General features: G+C 33.4%; 1 protein-coding gene across 1 annotated transcript; it reads left to right on the forward strand.

Moving 5' to 3' along the window:
• Window positions 1-1094: 1094 nt before the first annotated feature.
• On the forward strand, window positions 1095-16828 carry LOC111397489. The gene is made up of 7 exons (XM_023024442.1): window positions 1095-1220; window positions 1621-1718; window positions 2795-3033; window positions 14425-14507; window positions 15185-15259; window positions 15341-15531; window positions 16131-16828. The coding sequence occupies exons 2-5, from the start codon at window positions 1625-1627 to the stop codon at window positions 15189-15191; spliced, it is 423 nt and encodes a 140-aa protein (XP_022880210.1). The 5' UTR covers window positions 1095-1220; window positions 1621-1624; the 3' UTR covers window positions 15192-15259; window positions 15341-15531; window positions 16131-16828.
• The last annotated feature ends 1511 nt before the right edge of the window (window positions 16829-18339 follow it).

Here is an 18339-nt window from a genome sequence, read left to right on the forward strand (position 1 = left end):
ACTTGATGATAGAATTTTCCTTATGTTACTGATATTTTTGCTTGATTCCATGTTAATAACTCTCTGATTTCATCATTCCATCTTCCTCGACCCAATGAATACGAACATTAGACAACACAAAGAGCAATTTTTACGAATAAAAATTTAAATCGATTGGAATCACATCAATTGTACCCGTTATACTTTGTTATAGGTTCTGAAGCAAGTACAATTAAAAACTCCATTTATTTTTTAGGTATGGAAAAATTTGCATTCTAAAGCTCTTAGTAAATTAGCAAATTGTATTACATGGTTTAGATATTTTTATTATAATATAATTGTATCTCACAAAGGGAGACTAGTGAGCAAAGTGGACGACTATTTTCCCAAAAAACTCAGGTAATCAATCCTGGCAATGATCGTCTTATAAATCATAACGTGACCTATGTTATAATTTATCAATCTAGATTTTGTCGTACAACTTGACCCTATGACTAAAATTTGAAGCGAGATATTTTCTATAATAGTCAAGTGACGATTTAATTGAAATTTATGTAATTTCAAACCAAATTTTAGAAGCTAGTAAATAGGTGGGAAAAAAAAAGGTCGAAGCATGTGTATTATAGGACATTTGTGTAAAACCTGGAGAGATTGCCAAACCATTGACAAACCTATTGAAATTTAAAGATAATCAAAGCATTTTACAAAGAGTAGAAAGATCTATATGTCCAAAATTTTCCATGATTTGTTAATTCACATAAATAAAAACTAATTGTTTGCTACATACATGACACGAATCACAAACTTTCTGTCATCAGTAGGCATCAATCCAAGCCATTGAGGGATGTAATTGATAGTTCCACTTTGGACCTAAGAGAAGAGAAGGCTCGAAAACAAGCTTGTACACAGATTCTTGACTAGTACAGATGAAAGAATTGGTCCATTCGTATTTCCTCAAAAAGCTAATTATTATTAAACTTCGAAGGTCAACTTATATCAATTTGAAAATTAGATATGAACTTGCTACTCAAAAAATAAGTCGAGGACCTAAGCTGTAATTTCCCTCTTAAGAACAAAAAATTCTATTCGATAAACCCTGATTAGATAAACCCTAAAGTAATCGTCTCTCTCAGTCTTCAATCCAGCGGTTCAGCCAAACCAGAGGCCCAGATTCTTCAATTCGCAGTCGCTGCAGCTGCCGCTGCTGTGCCTTTGGGCCAGCCTCTCTCTACATTCTTTCAGTACGTCAGGATTCTTTCTTTTTATACATATTTTGTGCTCAATCAGGTAAAAAATTCATCGATGAATCTATTGTATTATTTTGCAATGTCCAAGGCAAAGAAGATTAAATAGTGATTGTGGAAGTGGTGTGAACGAACGATCCACACATTGATAATTGGCGCACAACTTATTTTGATTCTAAATACAGATTAAAAATGATAGCTTTATCAGAATATTAAAATAGAATGTGATTTTAAATAGCTATCCACATTAATCTGCAACTGCTTGAATATTGCTTGATGTATGCGCTCATAATTTAGTGGTATATAAATTAATATAAATGAAAAATTTGTATCAGTAAAATGAGAACAAGTGTTTCTCTAGGACATTACCAACATATTTAAATAACAATTGCTGCAGGGACATGACAAAGAAAAATAAATCTTCAAAAAGGAAAGCTAGAGAAAGCAATGTAGCCACGTCTGATGGGATTACTTCTGAGACTATATCGGATAAGAGTAAGCTCCTATGAACCTTTGTTTATTGTCTACTCAAAACTGCTGAAAAGTCTCTAATACGAAATATGGAGAAAATATGTGATTGTTATTTGCAGTTTTTTCCCTTAAACAAAAGGAGGAAGGTAAAATGTCTTGGGTGGATTCAAATTTTGAGAGAAGGTGGAAGAGGTTTGTTGTGCTAAATATCAGTGGAATAGATGCTAGAATAGCGCTTTTATCTTAATATCAAAATAGCTATTCAAAAGTGGCGAACTACCTTTTTTTTACTTATTTATTGATCGTAACAATTTTCAGTCGTTAATCCACACTTAATTATTATTATTATTATTATTTTATTCCAATTGTAATGGCTTAAATATTGCAATGAAGAAGACTCTTTGGTTCCTTCTAGGTTTTAAAACAATCATTTTGAATCTTGTTAGTATTCCCTTTTGTGCTCAAACCTATAGGCTAAAAGTTGAGCTCAAGAGCATTTGAGGGCAAGCACCCCTTACACTTCTCGGTCTTCTTGGTGTGTGAAACTGTTCATAAAATGGCCAAGCACCCCTTACACTTATAGCTGATATCAGAGCTGCCGCCATTTAATAATTCCTTGTTAACGTAGTGAAGGATAATCCTTTCGTTACATATGGCATAAAAAATGCATGCCAATACTTCAGGTCTTTTTTTGGCGATGAAAATTGAGCGAGATGTTTGGCTTAAGAGCATTTATTAAAGATTTGGATATCATATGTAGATCATGATGAGCTTATTTCAAATTTGATACTTTCTGTTTTAAACTTGAGAGTACTTATAAAGACTTCGAAGTTGAACAATGACCCTAAGTTTAGGCTGTTCTAAATTTGAAAGCATTTATATAGACTTCGAAGTTGGAATGACACTAAGTTTAGGCTATTTTCACTCGAAACTTGTTCAACTGCTCGAGGCTTCCTATATTAGCAAAAGAGAAGCTCAGTCGTATGTCTCATTTTTGACTTTATACAGTTCGTGATTTATGTTTAAATAGGGTAAATATGTGAAGAGAAAAGCATATATTTAACTTCATAAGAAGGATGTGGTTGTCTTTTGGTATGTTGGTCTTGGAGATCATATAGATGGAGTTCCTGTTAACAATGATTTGAATGAGCTGACCATGGGCGAGAAGCTTGCAAACCTTAACTTGACAGAAAACAGTGGAGCCAAAAGCCATGATGTAGTCTCCTCTCCTCAAACAAAACCACCTAGTGCGGACTCCGCTCATATTTTGATTAAGCAAGCTTCACATACTGATGATCGAGCACTTCTAATAGATTGCTTGTTCAGACAAGATGATAAGGTGCCATAAATCCTAGTGTCCTGCTCTAGTTGTTCCTTTTTTTCTTTGCAAGTATGTCCTGTTTAAGGAACAATTCTTTTTTCTCTCTCTTGATAATATGAAGTGGAAACACCATCACACTGCAGGTAATATCGAATTCAGTGTCATTGTTGAATCCATCTGATGTTCTCAAGTTCCTACAGTCTTTCATATCAATAATCCAACTGACGTAAGGGGAAAAATAGGAAATATCAATACAGATATCTGCCACAGAACAAACTAGTACCAGTAGAACTGAAAAGCTGAAGTATTGATAGAAATTCAGTGCTTTCAATTTTCTCGTTTTTAGGGGGGAAAAAAAAAGATCTTTGATGATTTTGTCTCTAATCTAGAAATTACTTTCTATATCTTGCATTTTTACACTAATTTATAGTCTCATTAGTTTGTGACAACTATTGGCGATTGTGCATTTGTTCGACAGGGGTGCTGTACTGGCTTGTGCTCTTCCTTGGCTTAGAAGTTTACCACTTCAACATGCTGGTGGAATAATGTCTCAAGAGTCTTCTTTGGTTGCTCTTAACTCTTTGTATCAGGTTAGGAAGGAATACGATTAGAAAATTTTGTGGATGTACGAGGAGAATCTGTCCACAAGAGATCCCGATTAATTTTGTGTGATTTCTAGCAATTGGATATCTAAATAAAGGCAACCAATACGACGAAGTACTCACCAAATCTGAATCATAGCAACATCAAATTATGTTTGGTGTTAACATCAGATTTGTACCACTCGAAATTCAAAGGAAACTGAAATTGATGATCTTCCGTTAGCAAGTGTTGTTTGTTATTTTGATCGAACACTTTCTAATCTATTCACCTATATATGACACACTTGTTAACTCCAATGCAGCTTATAGAATCTAGAGTCTCAACGTTCGACCGCACTCTTCAGTTATCAAGCTGCTTGGAGTTGCTTTATGCTGAGGTGGGTCTGCTGCTAAATAATTACTTTTACCTGAAACTCATTGAAGTTTTACACAGACATCCCTTTTTTGCAGACTGTTGATGATGATGTAGAGGAAGATAATAGTGAGGTAACACCAATCATATAAGAAGACAACAATGAGAGTGACGATGGGGGATCCGTATATTCCATGGAAACTGAAAGCAGTCATGACGATGAACAGCCTCATGTTTTTAGTGATTTTAGTGATGATGAAATCAATGACGAGATTAATTGCTGACATGCAGAATGGTATTACTCTGCCCTCCATTGTATTCCAGTCATTTTTCACCAGTTATTTTACATACCAAAGCTCAAGCTTAAAGTATGTTTTCCTGTTACTTTGATATGCTAAGATCTACAATTCAAAAAATTCCTAAATTTTCTTATTCTTTCTTTGGAAATATGAGGCTAGTTTCAGCCACAATGAGAACACTAGTTAGCAATCTACAAGAATCTAGATCAAATAAACATAGTAAGGTTTCCATAAGTGTAACATAAGCATATGTATCACATCACCTGCTTTTTTACCTTTTTTGCTATAGGCGTAAGTGCAGACACAGAAATTACAGTACACAAACAAGTAAAATATTAAAAAACTTGCTCGCCAGGTGTTGAATCCGCGGCTCTACATTTCCAGGATGTTAATTAGGATGCAGTGGTTCTTGACTGCATCAACAGTAGATTCGACCGCTTTCTTCCAGCCTCAGCTATTTTCTTGCCTACAATAGTCGAAACATCCTCTTCTTTTGGAAAAACAATTCCATTTTTGCCTGATCTTGTTGCATGGCTAGTGTTGGAATCCATTTATTTTACTGAATTTCAACTAAGTATGCGTTCTTTTTCCAAGAGGAGATATGAAGGGGCTATATATAGACCATGTGTGATATGATCCGCAACGTTAATTCCGGTAGGGAAAGTTTCCAAAATTCACAAGTTGTTAGTTTTGGTTAGAATTCTTTATTTTTGATAATTTCTATATTCTTAGGAGTTTTATTTTGTTTATAATTCTTAATTTTGGTAACTTTGATATTGTTAGAGTTTTATTCCTTTTCAAACTACTTGCTAGATTTTTAGTATATATACACAAGGCTTTTATCATGAATTGAATAGAGATTTTCCTCTTGAAGCTTTTGTTTCAAAATATCGAACTTATCAAGATTTAATATCTTGTGGTGTTCAAACAAATCATCGGGTGAGATTCTTTGGGTTGTGTAATCAAACGGTTCTTTGTATCGCCGTTATCGTTGGGTTGTTTGATTCATTAATTTTTTGGGTCAAATCCACAATCCAGAGGAGATTTCAAGATTGTGTGATTAAGAGATCGTTTGGTTCATATACGTTCGGTTGCTTAGTTTACTTTTGCGGGTCGATTCCTAAACCTTGATCATTATTTGGGAGTTCTTGGAATCCGTTGTCAATTCCTGTAGGTTCGATAGCAACCTTGCTAATTGGGTTCGCATCAATGTGAGCTTGGTATTCTTCTAGACTCTGCAAATTCAATGTTATTTCAATGGGAAAAACAGCCCTTTGCTATTGATATTAACTGTGTGTGGATATTATGGTTTGAATTAAAATATTATGAGGTGAAATTAAAATGTGATAACCTACAGTTACTGTGTTTTTGTCTCTTTCTCCTCCCGTGTGACAGCTTCCTCGTCAGTTAAACGGTAACAATTTGATTTAAGAAGATCAATAAAAATGCCTAGCGAGAGGTTAATATCAATAAATGAAAAGAAGAGAGGCGAAATTCAGGACATCTCAAGAACGTCGCTAATGATTATTGATTAAGAGCACAACCTACATGGCTGGAAGAAAATGATAAAAGAGTTTATCATAAATGATGGTAAACGAGTCCAATAGAACCTATCTGAATTCAAACTTTTCAATCCAACCGTAGAAAAACTTAATTCTAAAACTCAATCCAACCGTAGAAGAAATTGGGAGAGGAGATTTGGAGGGTTTATTCTGATACGAAGGATTATCTAACTTCAAATAAAAAGGAGGAGGGTATACTATTCATGCAATAGTAAATGAATCCAATTTTATTATGCATGATGTCATTTTTTATTTTGTTTATGTCAAACAAATATTCTTCCACACATCATCCCACTCGTATTAAAAAAATAATTATGTCAAACAAATATTTTTCTACACATCATGTCACTAGCATTAAAAAAAATAATAATAATTTTAGTAAATATAAACTGCCATAAGCACAAAAAATAATAATAAAATAAAATTCTTCGCACATGAGTTTTACAAAAAATAAAAATCAACTCTTCGCACAGTGTGGAGAGATGACAAACAATGTGCGGAGTAAAAAAGGAAGAAAAAACTCTCCGCATAGTGCGAAAAGATGACAAACCATGTGCGGAGAGCAACTCTCCACACAGTGCAAAGTAAAAAAAAAAAAAATTCTCCGCACAGTGCGAAGAGATGGCAGCACAGTGTGGAGAGATGGCAAACATTATGGTAAAACTCTTTGCACAGTGCGGAGAGATGAAATTCTGTGCGGACTATCCGCACAATCTGTGCGGACACTGTCCTCACAAAGTGCGGACTTTTCGTACAGTGCGAAATAAAAAAAGCAAAAATAAAAATAAAAAATCACACAGCGCGAAGAGTTGGCAAACTCTTCGTACAATGCGAAATTAAAAAAAAAAAAAACTTTCCGCACAGTGACTGTGACGTAAGTTGCACAAATTTTGCATTTATCGTATTTTTATTAGTATATGAATTTTAGTTTTTTGGAAAGTTTTTGAAGTAATATCTAGAAATATTTCCATGATATAAGAAAATAATTGCAAATTATTTTTACAATTGCATAAAAGTATTGTGTCATCTAGAAAAAATATACTTGTATATTTCATACTTGAATAAGAAATATACGAAATTATACAAATTATTTTGCTTGTATTCTGTGATAGTGTTGATATGATTGAGTTGAATGTGAAGATTATATTTCTAAATTTTGTGTAATACAATATTCAAAAATTGAAGATTGAGCACCGTATTCATATGTATTTATATTTTGTGCTTCATATATATTTAATATTTATTTTATACTGATGTTGAAAAAATAAAAATTTGAAATTTTTTTTGAAATTCGACTTGGTAAGTGAATGTACGGTGTTCCGCATTCTTGGTATTTGTAAGTGCAAAAAATCGGCATATAAAAATACAGTAAGCTGTAAATGCGGTAGACAGCATATTACGGTAAGTTGCAAATACGGTAGGCAGCAGATACAGTAAGCTGCAAATACGGTAAGGTGAAAATACAGTAAGTTATTTGTAAATACGGTAAGCTACAAATACAGTTGACAGTATATACGGTAAACTGTATATACGGTAAGTTACCTGCAAATACGGTAAACTGCATATAAGGATTTATAATTTGTTATAAATGTATGAAATTTATTTAATATTGAATTACTTAAGTATTAAATAATGTAATTCAATATTGTTTTCTTTTTTATAATTGTATTTCAGAGAATTAAAAAAAATGGTTATAAAATTGCTAATTTTTAAATGTGTTTTTTTATTAAAGATAAAAATGATTTTTTATGTTATTTGTAAAAAAAAAACTAATAGAAGTAGTAATCTCCAAAACCAATGCTAGAGGAAGCATGGCATGGTAGTCAAGGAAAGGTAGTCTGACACCATGTTACTTATAAACTTCACAAGATCGGATTACTCCTCTTAATACGATTGACACACAAGTCTTAATACGTCCAACCTGAAAGATAAAACAGTTGGGAGAAGAAAATAATCGTTTACACCTCGCTTGCATCTTCGAAAAGGGAATTACCTGGAATTGAGGACTTGCATAATTATTGAAAAGAAAGCTGTTAAACACCCATCCCTATTAAATATCTTTAACCTAATTTTCCTCGAATCTCAGAAAGAAAATAACCAAAAAGAGCAATTCATTCGAATTCCTTTTAACAGTTAACCCACGATCTGACCAAGTCCATCTTTAATTTACATGGAATATGATAAGTAATTCATACAGGAACAAAATGAATCTAAAAAATCTTCAAATCTTGGTGAAGAAGAGATGGATATACCTAGTAAAAAGCAAGAAAACTCGATCTGAAGCTAATGTTTTGATAGATCTTTGTATCTTAGATTGCTGTGCTTATAGGTTTTGATGAATATATGAGATGTGTGAGCAAAACGTACGAACAACATGGGGAGCAACGAAAAGAGGAGCATTGATTGCGTTATGCAGAGTGAGATTGGAGTACTATGTAGAGAAGGCTAAATGGGTATTCAAGAATATTTGCTTTCGGTTCCACTATCACCCATCTCCTTTAGTTTGGTAAATTTTTAATGTGATTGGAAAAGAAATGTGAAGGGAATAAAACAAGAGATCTTTCCTCTTAAAACTTTATTTAAATGAACTTTATAAGCTTGATAAAACATGGTATCATTTGACTAACTTAAATAAGCATATTTTCATATTTAAAATTACTTAACAGCAAACATCTTAGATTTTGTTGGAATAAATAAACCAAACTCTTGAGATAAGAAGAATGACTAAAATTTCTTTCCTTTTTCCTCTCTCTCTCTCTCTCTTTCTGAATCAACATAATGAAATCTGAATTATGAAGAAATGTATACCACTACATGATTTAGGATTCAGATGCATGAAAGCAAAGGAAACGTTTTTATTTATATTAAACCCCAGCAATATATACAAGAATTAGGAGGCAACCTGCAGGACTCGACCAAACAGTAAATTACAATAAAATCACGACACATAAACCACGCTCTTATTCTGAAGCAGCTTATTTAAGCTGCATTTTCTAATCACCATGAGTCACCTTAGCTTTATCCTCGTGTTTGTTCCCGGCATCAACAACAGTCTTTCCTTTATCCTTGTGCTTCTTGACAGCATAAAAAACAGACTTGACCACTTTCTTTCCGGCATTGAGGATTTTCCTTACCACCAGAGTTGAAATGCGTTCCCTTTTTGTAGGAAAAACACTTCCATTCTTGACGAATTTTCTTTCACTGATGCTGCTCTTTTCTTCGTTAGGATTCATCTTTTCTGATTTTAATTTTTTTATGAATCTCTCTCTCAATATTCTTGTGCTTACTGTGTGTGTGTCTGAAGGAAGATGTGTGAGGGTATTTATAAACGACCAATATTGCTTCTACACTCTTCTTACCACACCCCCAAACAGGCCCTCACCATGTTTTCATAGTTTTATCTTGATATTGAGCGTTCTTACGTAGGAAGATATTGAGCGTTCTTACGTAGGCGTTTGTCCTTCCTTTTTGAAGATTCCATGCTTAAAAGTAAGATATTTTAATAATATTTTTTTTTTGTCTCCGCTGTCTTGTCACTTATTCATGTTATATGAAAGTGCTGTCGTTAAAATGAATGTGTAAAACATCTTTATGGACCAATATAGTAGCAGCATCACTGCAGATGAAATGTTAAAACTGAAGTCGTTTAGTTAAAACTATTTATTTTGGTATACAGATTAGAGAGTAAGAGATTTTTTGATACATTAGCCCCCGTTTGAGCCCCATTATTTATATATTATAATGAGATAAATAGTATTTTTTTGAAAAATGAGTGATTGAAATTTTTTTTATTTATGTGTAATATTATTTTATTGAAAATTGTGTGATTAAAAGTAGGAGAGAGAAAAATTTAATTTAATGTAATAAAAATAATGAGGCTTAGACGGGAGTAATAACGTTACTAAATTAAAGTTAGGAAGATTCCAATTTCCAACTTGCCCTCTCTTGGCATTAATTTTTAGGTATGAACTATAAATTAACAAGTTACTAAATAGTAAATACATGAAAAAATCATAATAAATCACACATATGTGTGCGTATATGAGCGTGTAATATACACACACACTCACACACACACACACACATAAAATGTTGACAACGTTCATCACTACCAAGTAATTTCAAAGAAAACAGTCATTTGCGCGATATTTTCTCCAAATCTTAGTTATTGGAAAAACCGATTCTTGACAAACAATTTATTTTCTAAATAGTTATTCGAAAGACCAATTCTTGACACATCTTACTTCCATAATTTATTTTCATAATTCTCTGACAAACAATCGTTAAGGGTCGCTTTTGGGCGCTCCTTTGTATAAACGACAACCACCTATGCATTCATAGTTAATATTAAAAAAAAAAAAAAAGTTGAACTCCAATCTTGAGGGTCTCACTGTCCCGTCTTTAGAGCTTTGTGAGGGAGGTAAATCATGAAATGTGTCCTAATAGATTATGGAACAAGAGCTGTCTGTACACTGCACCTACAAGAAATCCAATTCCATGTTTCAGGAATCAAACTCCCACACTGCGGTTACCAGTAAGGCGTGAGATAACACGAAATATCTCTCACTCATAATTTAATTAAAAGAAGAAAAAAATTTAAAATATAACAAACACGATTATTTATTAAAGTTAACACGAAATATATTAAACAACGACATACATACGACAATATAATTTTATTTAAACAAAACGATACATTATAAAGAAATTATTTAACGTAATTATTTCGTAATACATAAAGAAATATAACAACGACATACATAAGGAAATTATTTAACGTAATACATACGATTTTTTATATTTATTAAATTAATTTAATCTTTTCCGTAATTTAACGTAATTATTTATTTAATAATTTATGTTTTTATAAAATAATTATATAAATAATATTTTAAATACATAAATTATAAAGAATAAAAAAAGGGAAGACAATGGTTAAACGATGTTCATTTGGTGTAACTTTTAGTGTAATGGTTGGAGATGAGTTTTAGTTTAGTGCTAAATTTAATGCAAAATTTGGAGTAAAATGATATAAATTTTGGTGCAGCGTTGAAAATGACCTTAGTTTTTGTGAGTTTCACAAAATATGGAGATATGAAATGCTTGACAAGTGTTTATAGGGCCCGTTTGGTAGGGATTTTGAGAATTGATTTTTTGACCGTTAGAAGAAAAGTGGGGTTCACATGTGAGAGAAGAAGTCAAAAATTACGGCTTGAATAGTAAAATAACGGTAAAAAAATCAATTTTTTGGGGGCAAAAAATTCCTACCAAACGGGGCCATAGTCAAACTATTTTGTCGATATGGTAGACATTACATTCCCCCTATGTGGGAGAATCCGTTCATTGATGGAAAAGGTGGAGGAAAATTAATGATGTAAATCGTGTCATATAAAAGAGTGTAAATCAACGTTTCACCCATAGCGTAATTGTACCTATCCAAAATGGCATATTAGCATTAAATTATGCAATAATTCTCACTTGTTTTTTTGTGAAAGAAGAGAGGAAGAAAAACTTCACGTGGGTATGTAGTGCGGGTGACTAATTCTTTGAAAAATCATGACATGCCTTGGGTCAAAAAGCGCCCTTAAATTTGTCTCATATAAAATTTTCGGAGCGGTTATTTAGTGTTCTTATCATATAGGAGGTGTTGATTTAAAAAATAAATGAACTATCGAGTTATACGAACATAAAGGTTGACATAGGCGATAACCAAACATACACGAACATGGAGGTCGTCATTATAATAAATATAATTGTATCTCATAAAGGGAGTGACGTGAGCAAATTAGGATGACTATTTTCCCAAAAAACAAAGGTAACCAGTCGTGACAATGATTGTCTAATAAATCATAACGTGACCTCTAGTGTTATAACTTATCAATCTAGATTTTATTTTACAACTTGACCCTACGCCTGGAATTTGAAGCAAGATATTTTCTATATTAGTCAAGTGACGATTTATTGAGATTTATATAATTTCAAACCATATTTTAGAAGCTAGTAAATAAAAAATAAAGTCAAAGCGTTCTCAACGATGTGTATTATAGGATGCTAGTGTAAAACCTTGAAGAGATTGCTAAACCACCAACAAACCTATTGAAATTTAATGATAATCGAAGCGTTTTACAAAGAGTACAAAGATCTATATATCCAACTTTTCCATGATTTGTTGATTCACATAGCTAAAAACAAATTGTATGCTACATACATGACACGAATCACAAGCTTCCTCTCATCAGCAGACATCAATCCAAATCGTTGAGGGATCTAATTAAGAGTTCCATTTTGGACCTAAGAGGAGAAGGTTAAAAAATGAGCGTGTACACAGATTCTCAATTAATACACATTTAGATGAAAGAATTGGTCCATTCCTATTTCCTCAAAAAGCTAATTATTATCAAACTTCGAAGGTCAACTTATATAAATTTGAAAATTATATATGAACTTGCTACTCAAAAAATAAGTCGAGGACCTAAGCTGTAATTTCCCTCTTAAGGACAAAAAATTCTATTCGATAAACCCTAATTAGATAGACCCTAAAGTAATCGTCTCTCTCTCAGCCTTCAATCCAGCGGTTCAGCCCAAACCAGAGGCCCAGATTGTTCAATTCGTAGTCGCTGCGGCTGCCGCTGCTGTGCCTTTGGGCCAGCCTCTATCTACACTATTTCAGTCCGTCAGGATTCTTTCTTTTTCCACATATTTTGTGCTCAATCAGGTAAAAAATTCATCGATGAATCTGTTGTATTATTTTGCAATGTCTAAGGTAAAGAAGAGTAGATAGTGATTTTGGAAGTGGTGTGAACGAACGATCCACACATTGATAATTGGCGCACAACTTATTTTGATTCTGGATACAGATTAAAAATGATAGCTTTATCAGAATATTAAAATAGAATGTGATTTTAAATATATTTACCCACATTAATCTACTACTGCTTGATGTATGCGCTCATAATTTAGTAGTATATAAATTAATATAAAGGATAAATTTGTACCATTAAATGAGAACAGGTGTTTCTCTAGGACATTACAAACTTATTTAAATAACTATTGCTGCAGGGGACATGACAAAGAAAAATAAATCTTCAAAAAGGAAAGCTAGAGAAAGCAATGTAGGCACGACTGATGGGATTACTTCTGAGACTATATCGGATAAGAGTAAGCTCCTATGAACCTTTGTCCATTGTCTACTCGAAACTGCTGAAAAGTCTCTAATAAGAAATATGGGAAAATATGTGATTGTTATTGGTAGTTTTTTCCCTTAAACAAAACGAGGAAGGTAAAATATCTTGGGAGGATTCAAGTTTTGAGAGAAGGTGCAAGAGGTTTGTTGTGCTAAATATCAGTGGAATAGAAGCTAAATTAGTGCTTTTATCTTTAATATCAAAATAGCTATTCAAAAGTAGCGAACTACCTTTCTTTACTTATTTATTGATCGTAACAATTTTCAGTCGTTAATCCACACTTAATTTTTTGTTTTATTCCAATTGTAATGGCTTAAATTTTGCATTGAAGAAGACTCTTTGGTTCCTTCTAGGATTTTAAACAATCGTTTCGAATCTTGTTAGTATTCCCTTATGGGCTCAAACCTATAGGCTACAAGTTGAGCTCAACAGCATTTGAGGGCTGCCTTTTATTTGCCTTTTTAATTAATTTTTCACTTCTTGGTCTTCTTGGTGTGTGAAACTGTTCACAAGCACCCCTTGCGCTTATAGATGATATCAGAGCTGCCACCATTTAATAATTCCTTGTTAACGTAGTGAAGAATAATCCTTCTGTTACATATGGCATAAAAAATGCATGCCAATACTTCAGTTCTTTTTTTGACAATGAAAATTGAGCGAGATGTTTGGCTTAAGAACATTGATTAAAGATTTGAACATCATATGTAGATCATAACGATCTTTATCCCAAATTTGATACTTTCTGTTTTAAACATGAGAGTACTTATAAAGACTTCGAAGTTGAAAAAGGACACTAAGTTTAGGCTGTTCTAAACTTGAATGTACTTATAAAAACTTCGAAATTGGAAAATGACACTAAGTTTGGCTATTTTCACTTGAAACTTGTTGAACTGCTCGAGGTTTCCCATGCTAGCAGAAGAGAAGCTCAGTCGTATGTCTCATTTTTGACTTTACACAGTTCGTGATTTATGTTTAAATAGGGTAAATATGTGAAGAGAAAGCATATCTTTAACCTCATAAGAAGAATGTGGTTGTCTTGTGGTATGTAGGTCTTGGAGATCATATAGATGGAGTTCCTGTCAACACTGATTTGATTGAGCTGACCGTGGGTGAGAAGCTTGCAAGCCTTAACTTGACAGCAAACAGTGGAGCCAAAAGCCATGATGTAGAGTCCTCTCCTCAAACAAAACCACTGTTCATATTTTGCTTAAGCAAGCTTTACACGCTGATGATCGAGCACTTCTAATAGATTGCTTGTTCAGAAAAGATGATAAGGTGCCGTAAATCCTAGTGTCCTGCTCTAGTTGTTCCTTTTTTTTTTTTTTTTTCTTTACATGTGCGTCCTGTTTAAGGAACAATTCCTTTTTCTTTCTCTTGATAATAATTAGTGGAAGCACCATCACACTGCAGGTAATATCAAATTCAGTGTCATTGTTGAATCCTTCTGATGTTCTCAAGTTCCTGCAGTCTTTCATATCAATAATCCAATTGAGGTAAGGGGAAAAATAGGAAATACCAACGCAGATATCTGGCACAGAACAAACTAGTACCGATAGAACTGAAAAGCTGAAATATTGATAGAAGTTCAGTAGTGCGTTCAATGATCTTGTTTTTAGGCCCAAAAAAAATCTTTAATGATTTTGTCTCTAATCCAGAAATTGTTTTCTATACCTTGCATTTTTACGCTAATTTATAGTCTCATTAGTTTGTGACAACTATTGGTTATTGTGCATTTGTTCGACTGGGGTGCTGTACTGGCTTGTGCTCTTCCTTGGCTTAGAAGTTTACTACTTCAACATGCTAGTGGAATAATGTCTCAAGAGTCTTCTTTGGTTGCTCTTAACTCTTTATATCAGGTTAGGAAGGAATATGATTAGAAAATTTTGTGGATGTACAAGGAGAATCTGTCCACAAGAGATCTTGATTAATTGTGTGTGATTTCTAGCAATTGGATATCTAAATAAAGGCAACCAATACGACGAAGTACTCACCAAATCTGAATCATAGCAACATCAAATTATGTTTGGTATTAACATCAGATTTGTACCACTTGAAATTCATAAGAAACTGAAATTGATGATCTTCCATTAACAACTTTTGTTTGTTGTTTTGATTGAACACTTTCTAATCTATTCACCTATATATAACACACTTTTTAACACCAATGAAGCTTATAGAATCTAGACTCTCAACGTTCAACCACACTCTTCAGTTATCAAGCTGCTTGGAGTTGCTTTATGCAGAGGTGGGTCTGCTGCTAAATAATTACTTTTATACTTTTATCTGATACTCATCAAAGTTTTACAAAGACATCCCTTTTTTGCAGACTGTTGATGATGATGTAGAGGAAGATAATAGTAAGGTAACACCTATCCTATATGAAGACAACGATGAGGGATCCATAGATTCCATGGAAACTGAAAGCAATCATGAAAATGAACAGCCTCATGTTAGTGATGATGAAATAAATGACCAGATTGATTACTGACATGCAGAATGGCTGCAAGTTGACATAGGGTATTATTCTGCCCTCCATTGTATTCCAGTCATTTTTCACCATTATTTACATACCAAATCTCAAGTTTAAAGTATGTTTTTCTGTTATTTTGATATGCTAAAATTTACCATTCAAAAATTCCTGAATTTTCTTATTCTTTCTTTGGAAATATGAGGCTAGTTTCAGCCACAATGAGAACACTAGGTAGCAATCTACTAGAATCTAGATCAAATAAACATAGTAAGGTTTTCATAAGCGTAACATAAACATATGTATCACGTCACCCGCATTTTTACTTTTTTGCTTAATGCGCAAGTGCAGACACAGAAATTACAGTACACAAACAAGTAAAGCAAAAAAAAATGGCTGGCTAGGCGTTGAATCCGCGGCTCTACATTTCCAGGATGTTGTTAATTAGGATGCAGTGCTTCTTGACTGCATCAACAGTAGATTCGAATGCTTTCTTCCCAGCCTCAGCTATTTTCTTGCCTACCATAGTCGAAACATATTCCTCTTCTTTTGGAAAAACAGTTCCACTTTTGCCTGATCTTGTTGCATTGCTAGTGTTGGAATCCATTTATTTTACCGAATTTCAACTATGTTTGCGTTTTTTCTCTAGGAGGAGATGTGGGGCTATTTATGGACCATGTGAGCTTGGTATTCTTCTAAACTCTTCTTTTCATGTTTTGTGTAAGGTTGCTGCAAATTCAATGTGATTTCAATGGAAAAAACAGCCCTTTGCTCTTGATATTAACTGTGTGGAAGATATGGTTTGAATTAAAATGTAATAACCTACACTTCCCGTGTTTTTGAGTGTGTTTTCGTCTCTCCTCCCGTGTGATAGCTTCCTCGACAGTGAGACGGGAACAATTTGATTTAATAAGATCAATAAAAATGCCTAACGTGCACGCTAAAGTAAAAATCAATAAATGAAAAGAAGAGAGTCAAAATTCGGGACATCTCAAGAACGTCACTAACGATTAAGAGCCCAACCTACATGGCTGGAAGAAAATGATAAGAGAGTTTATCATAAATGATGGGAAACGAGTCCAATAGAACCTATCTGAATTCAACCATAGAACAACTTAATTCTAAAATTCAATCGAACGGTAGAAGAAATTGGGAGAGGAGATTTGGAGGGTTTATTCTGAAAGAAGAAAGGGGGACGATGATTTTATAATGAGAAAAATAAGAAGAGCTTCTAAACGTGTTTGAGAGAGTGAAAAAAATAGAGGAAAGAGGAAAGTGAAAAAATGTGTCCTGGAGGAGAAAGAAAACACTTTTTGGATAAGACAGAAGCAAAAGGGAGAAAAGGAAAAAAAAAAAAAAGTTCGACCGACTTAAAGTTGGTCAAATTTGAATATAATTCACATCATCAACAACATCATCAGCATTACTCAAAGTGTATTACATCACCTACCAAAGAGAGAATGTCATTGTCAGCCTAGCCTAGCCAAGCCGCAAACCATTTGCCATGTGTCCATGCCGTCACCACCTCCACCGCGGATTCCACCAACAAGACATTAGCCCTCTACATCCCCCAACCAACATAAAAATAAAAATTAAGTCCCCGTTTGGTTACCATTTTTGTCAAATTTTAATGATTGAAATAGTATTTTTTCGAAAAATGTGTGGTTGAAAAAGAATGAAAAAGTTTTTGATTTGCGTATAATATTATTTTATGAAAGACTGTGTGGTTGAAAATAAGAGGAAGAAAAAGAATGAGAATGAGGGTCAAATGAGTTCTAAATAGAGAGAACAGAGAAAAGAAGTGAAAACTATAGTCCCTAATACAACTCGTAGTCTCCAAAAAATAAAACAAAAATCGTATCCACACCAATGCTAGAGGAAGCATGGCATGGGAGTCAAGGTAGTCTGACACCATGTTTACGTATGAACTTCACAAGATCAGGTTACTCTTCTCTTAATATGATAGACACACAAGTTTTAATACGCCCAACCTGAAAAATAAAACAGTTGGGACAAGGAAATAATCATTTACACCTCTCTAGCATCTTCGAAAAGGGAATTACCTGGAGCAGAGGACTTGCAGAATTATTGAATAGAAAGCTGTTAAACACCTATCCCTATTATATATCTTTAACCTAATTTTCCTTGAATCTCAGAAAAGAAAATGACCAAAAAGATCAATTCATTCGAATTCCTTTTAACAGCTAACCCACGATCTGACCAAGTCCATCTTTAATTTACATGGAATATGTAGCTCCAACCATCCGAAATGAAAAGGGCAGAATATAAATTATACACACATATACGAGAAAGAACGTTTGAAAACAAGAAAGTATCATGAATACATAAATAAAGGGTGGATGCAAGATTTAAGTTGAAAAATTCAGGACTCTAGCAAATGGGTCCTAAAGATCTTGATTAGTAATTCATACAGTAACAAAATGAATCTAAAAAATCTTCGAATCTTGGTAAAGAAGAGATGGATATAGCTCGTAAAAAGCAAGAAAACTCGATCTGAAGCTAATGTTTTGATAGATCTTTGTATCTTAGATTGCTGTGCTTATAGATTTTGATGAATATGTGAGATGTGTGAGCAAAAAGTATGAACAACGTGGGAAGCAACAAAAAGAAGAGCATTGATTGCGTTAATCCAGAGTGAGATTGGAGTACTATGTAGAGAAGGCGAAAGGGGTATTCAAGAATATTTGCTTTTGGTTCCACTATCACCATCTCCTTGAGTTTGGTAAATCTTTAATGTGAATTGGAAAAGAATTGGGAAGGGAACAAACCAAGGAATATTTCCTTTTAAAACTTTATCTAAATGAACTTTATAAGCTTGATAAAAATGGTATCATGAA

The sequence above is a fragment of the Olea europaea genome, chromosome 7 (assembly GCF_002742605.1).
Source record: "Olea europaea var. sylvestris chromosome 7, O_europaea_v1, whole genome shotgun sequence".
NCBI classification, from domain to species: Eukaryota; Viridiplantae; Streptophyta; class Magnoliopsida; order Lamiales; family Oleaceae; genus Olea; species Olea europaea.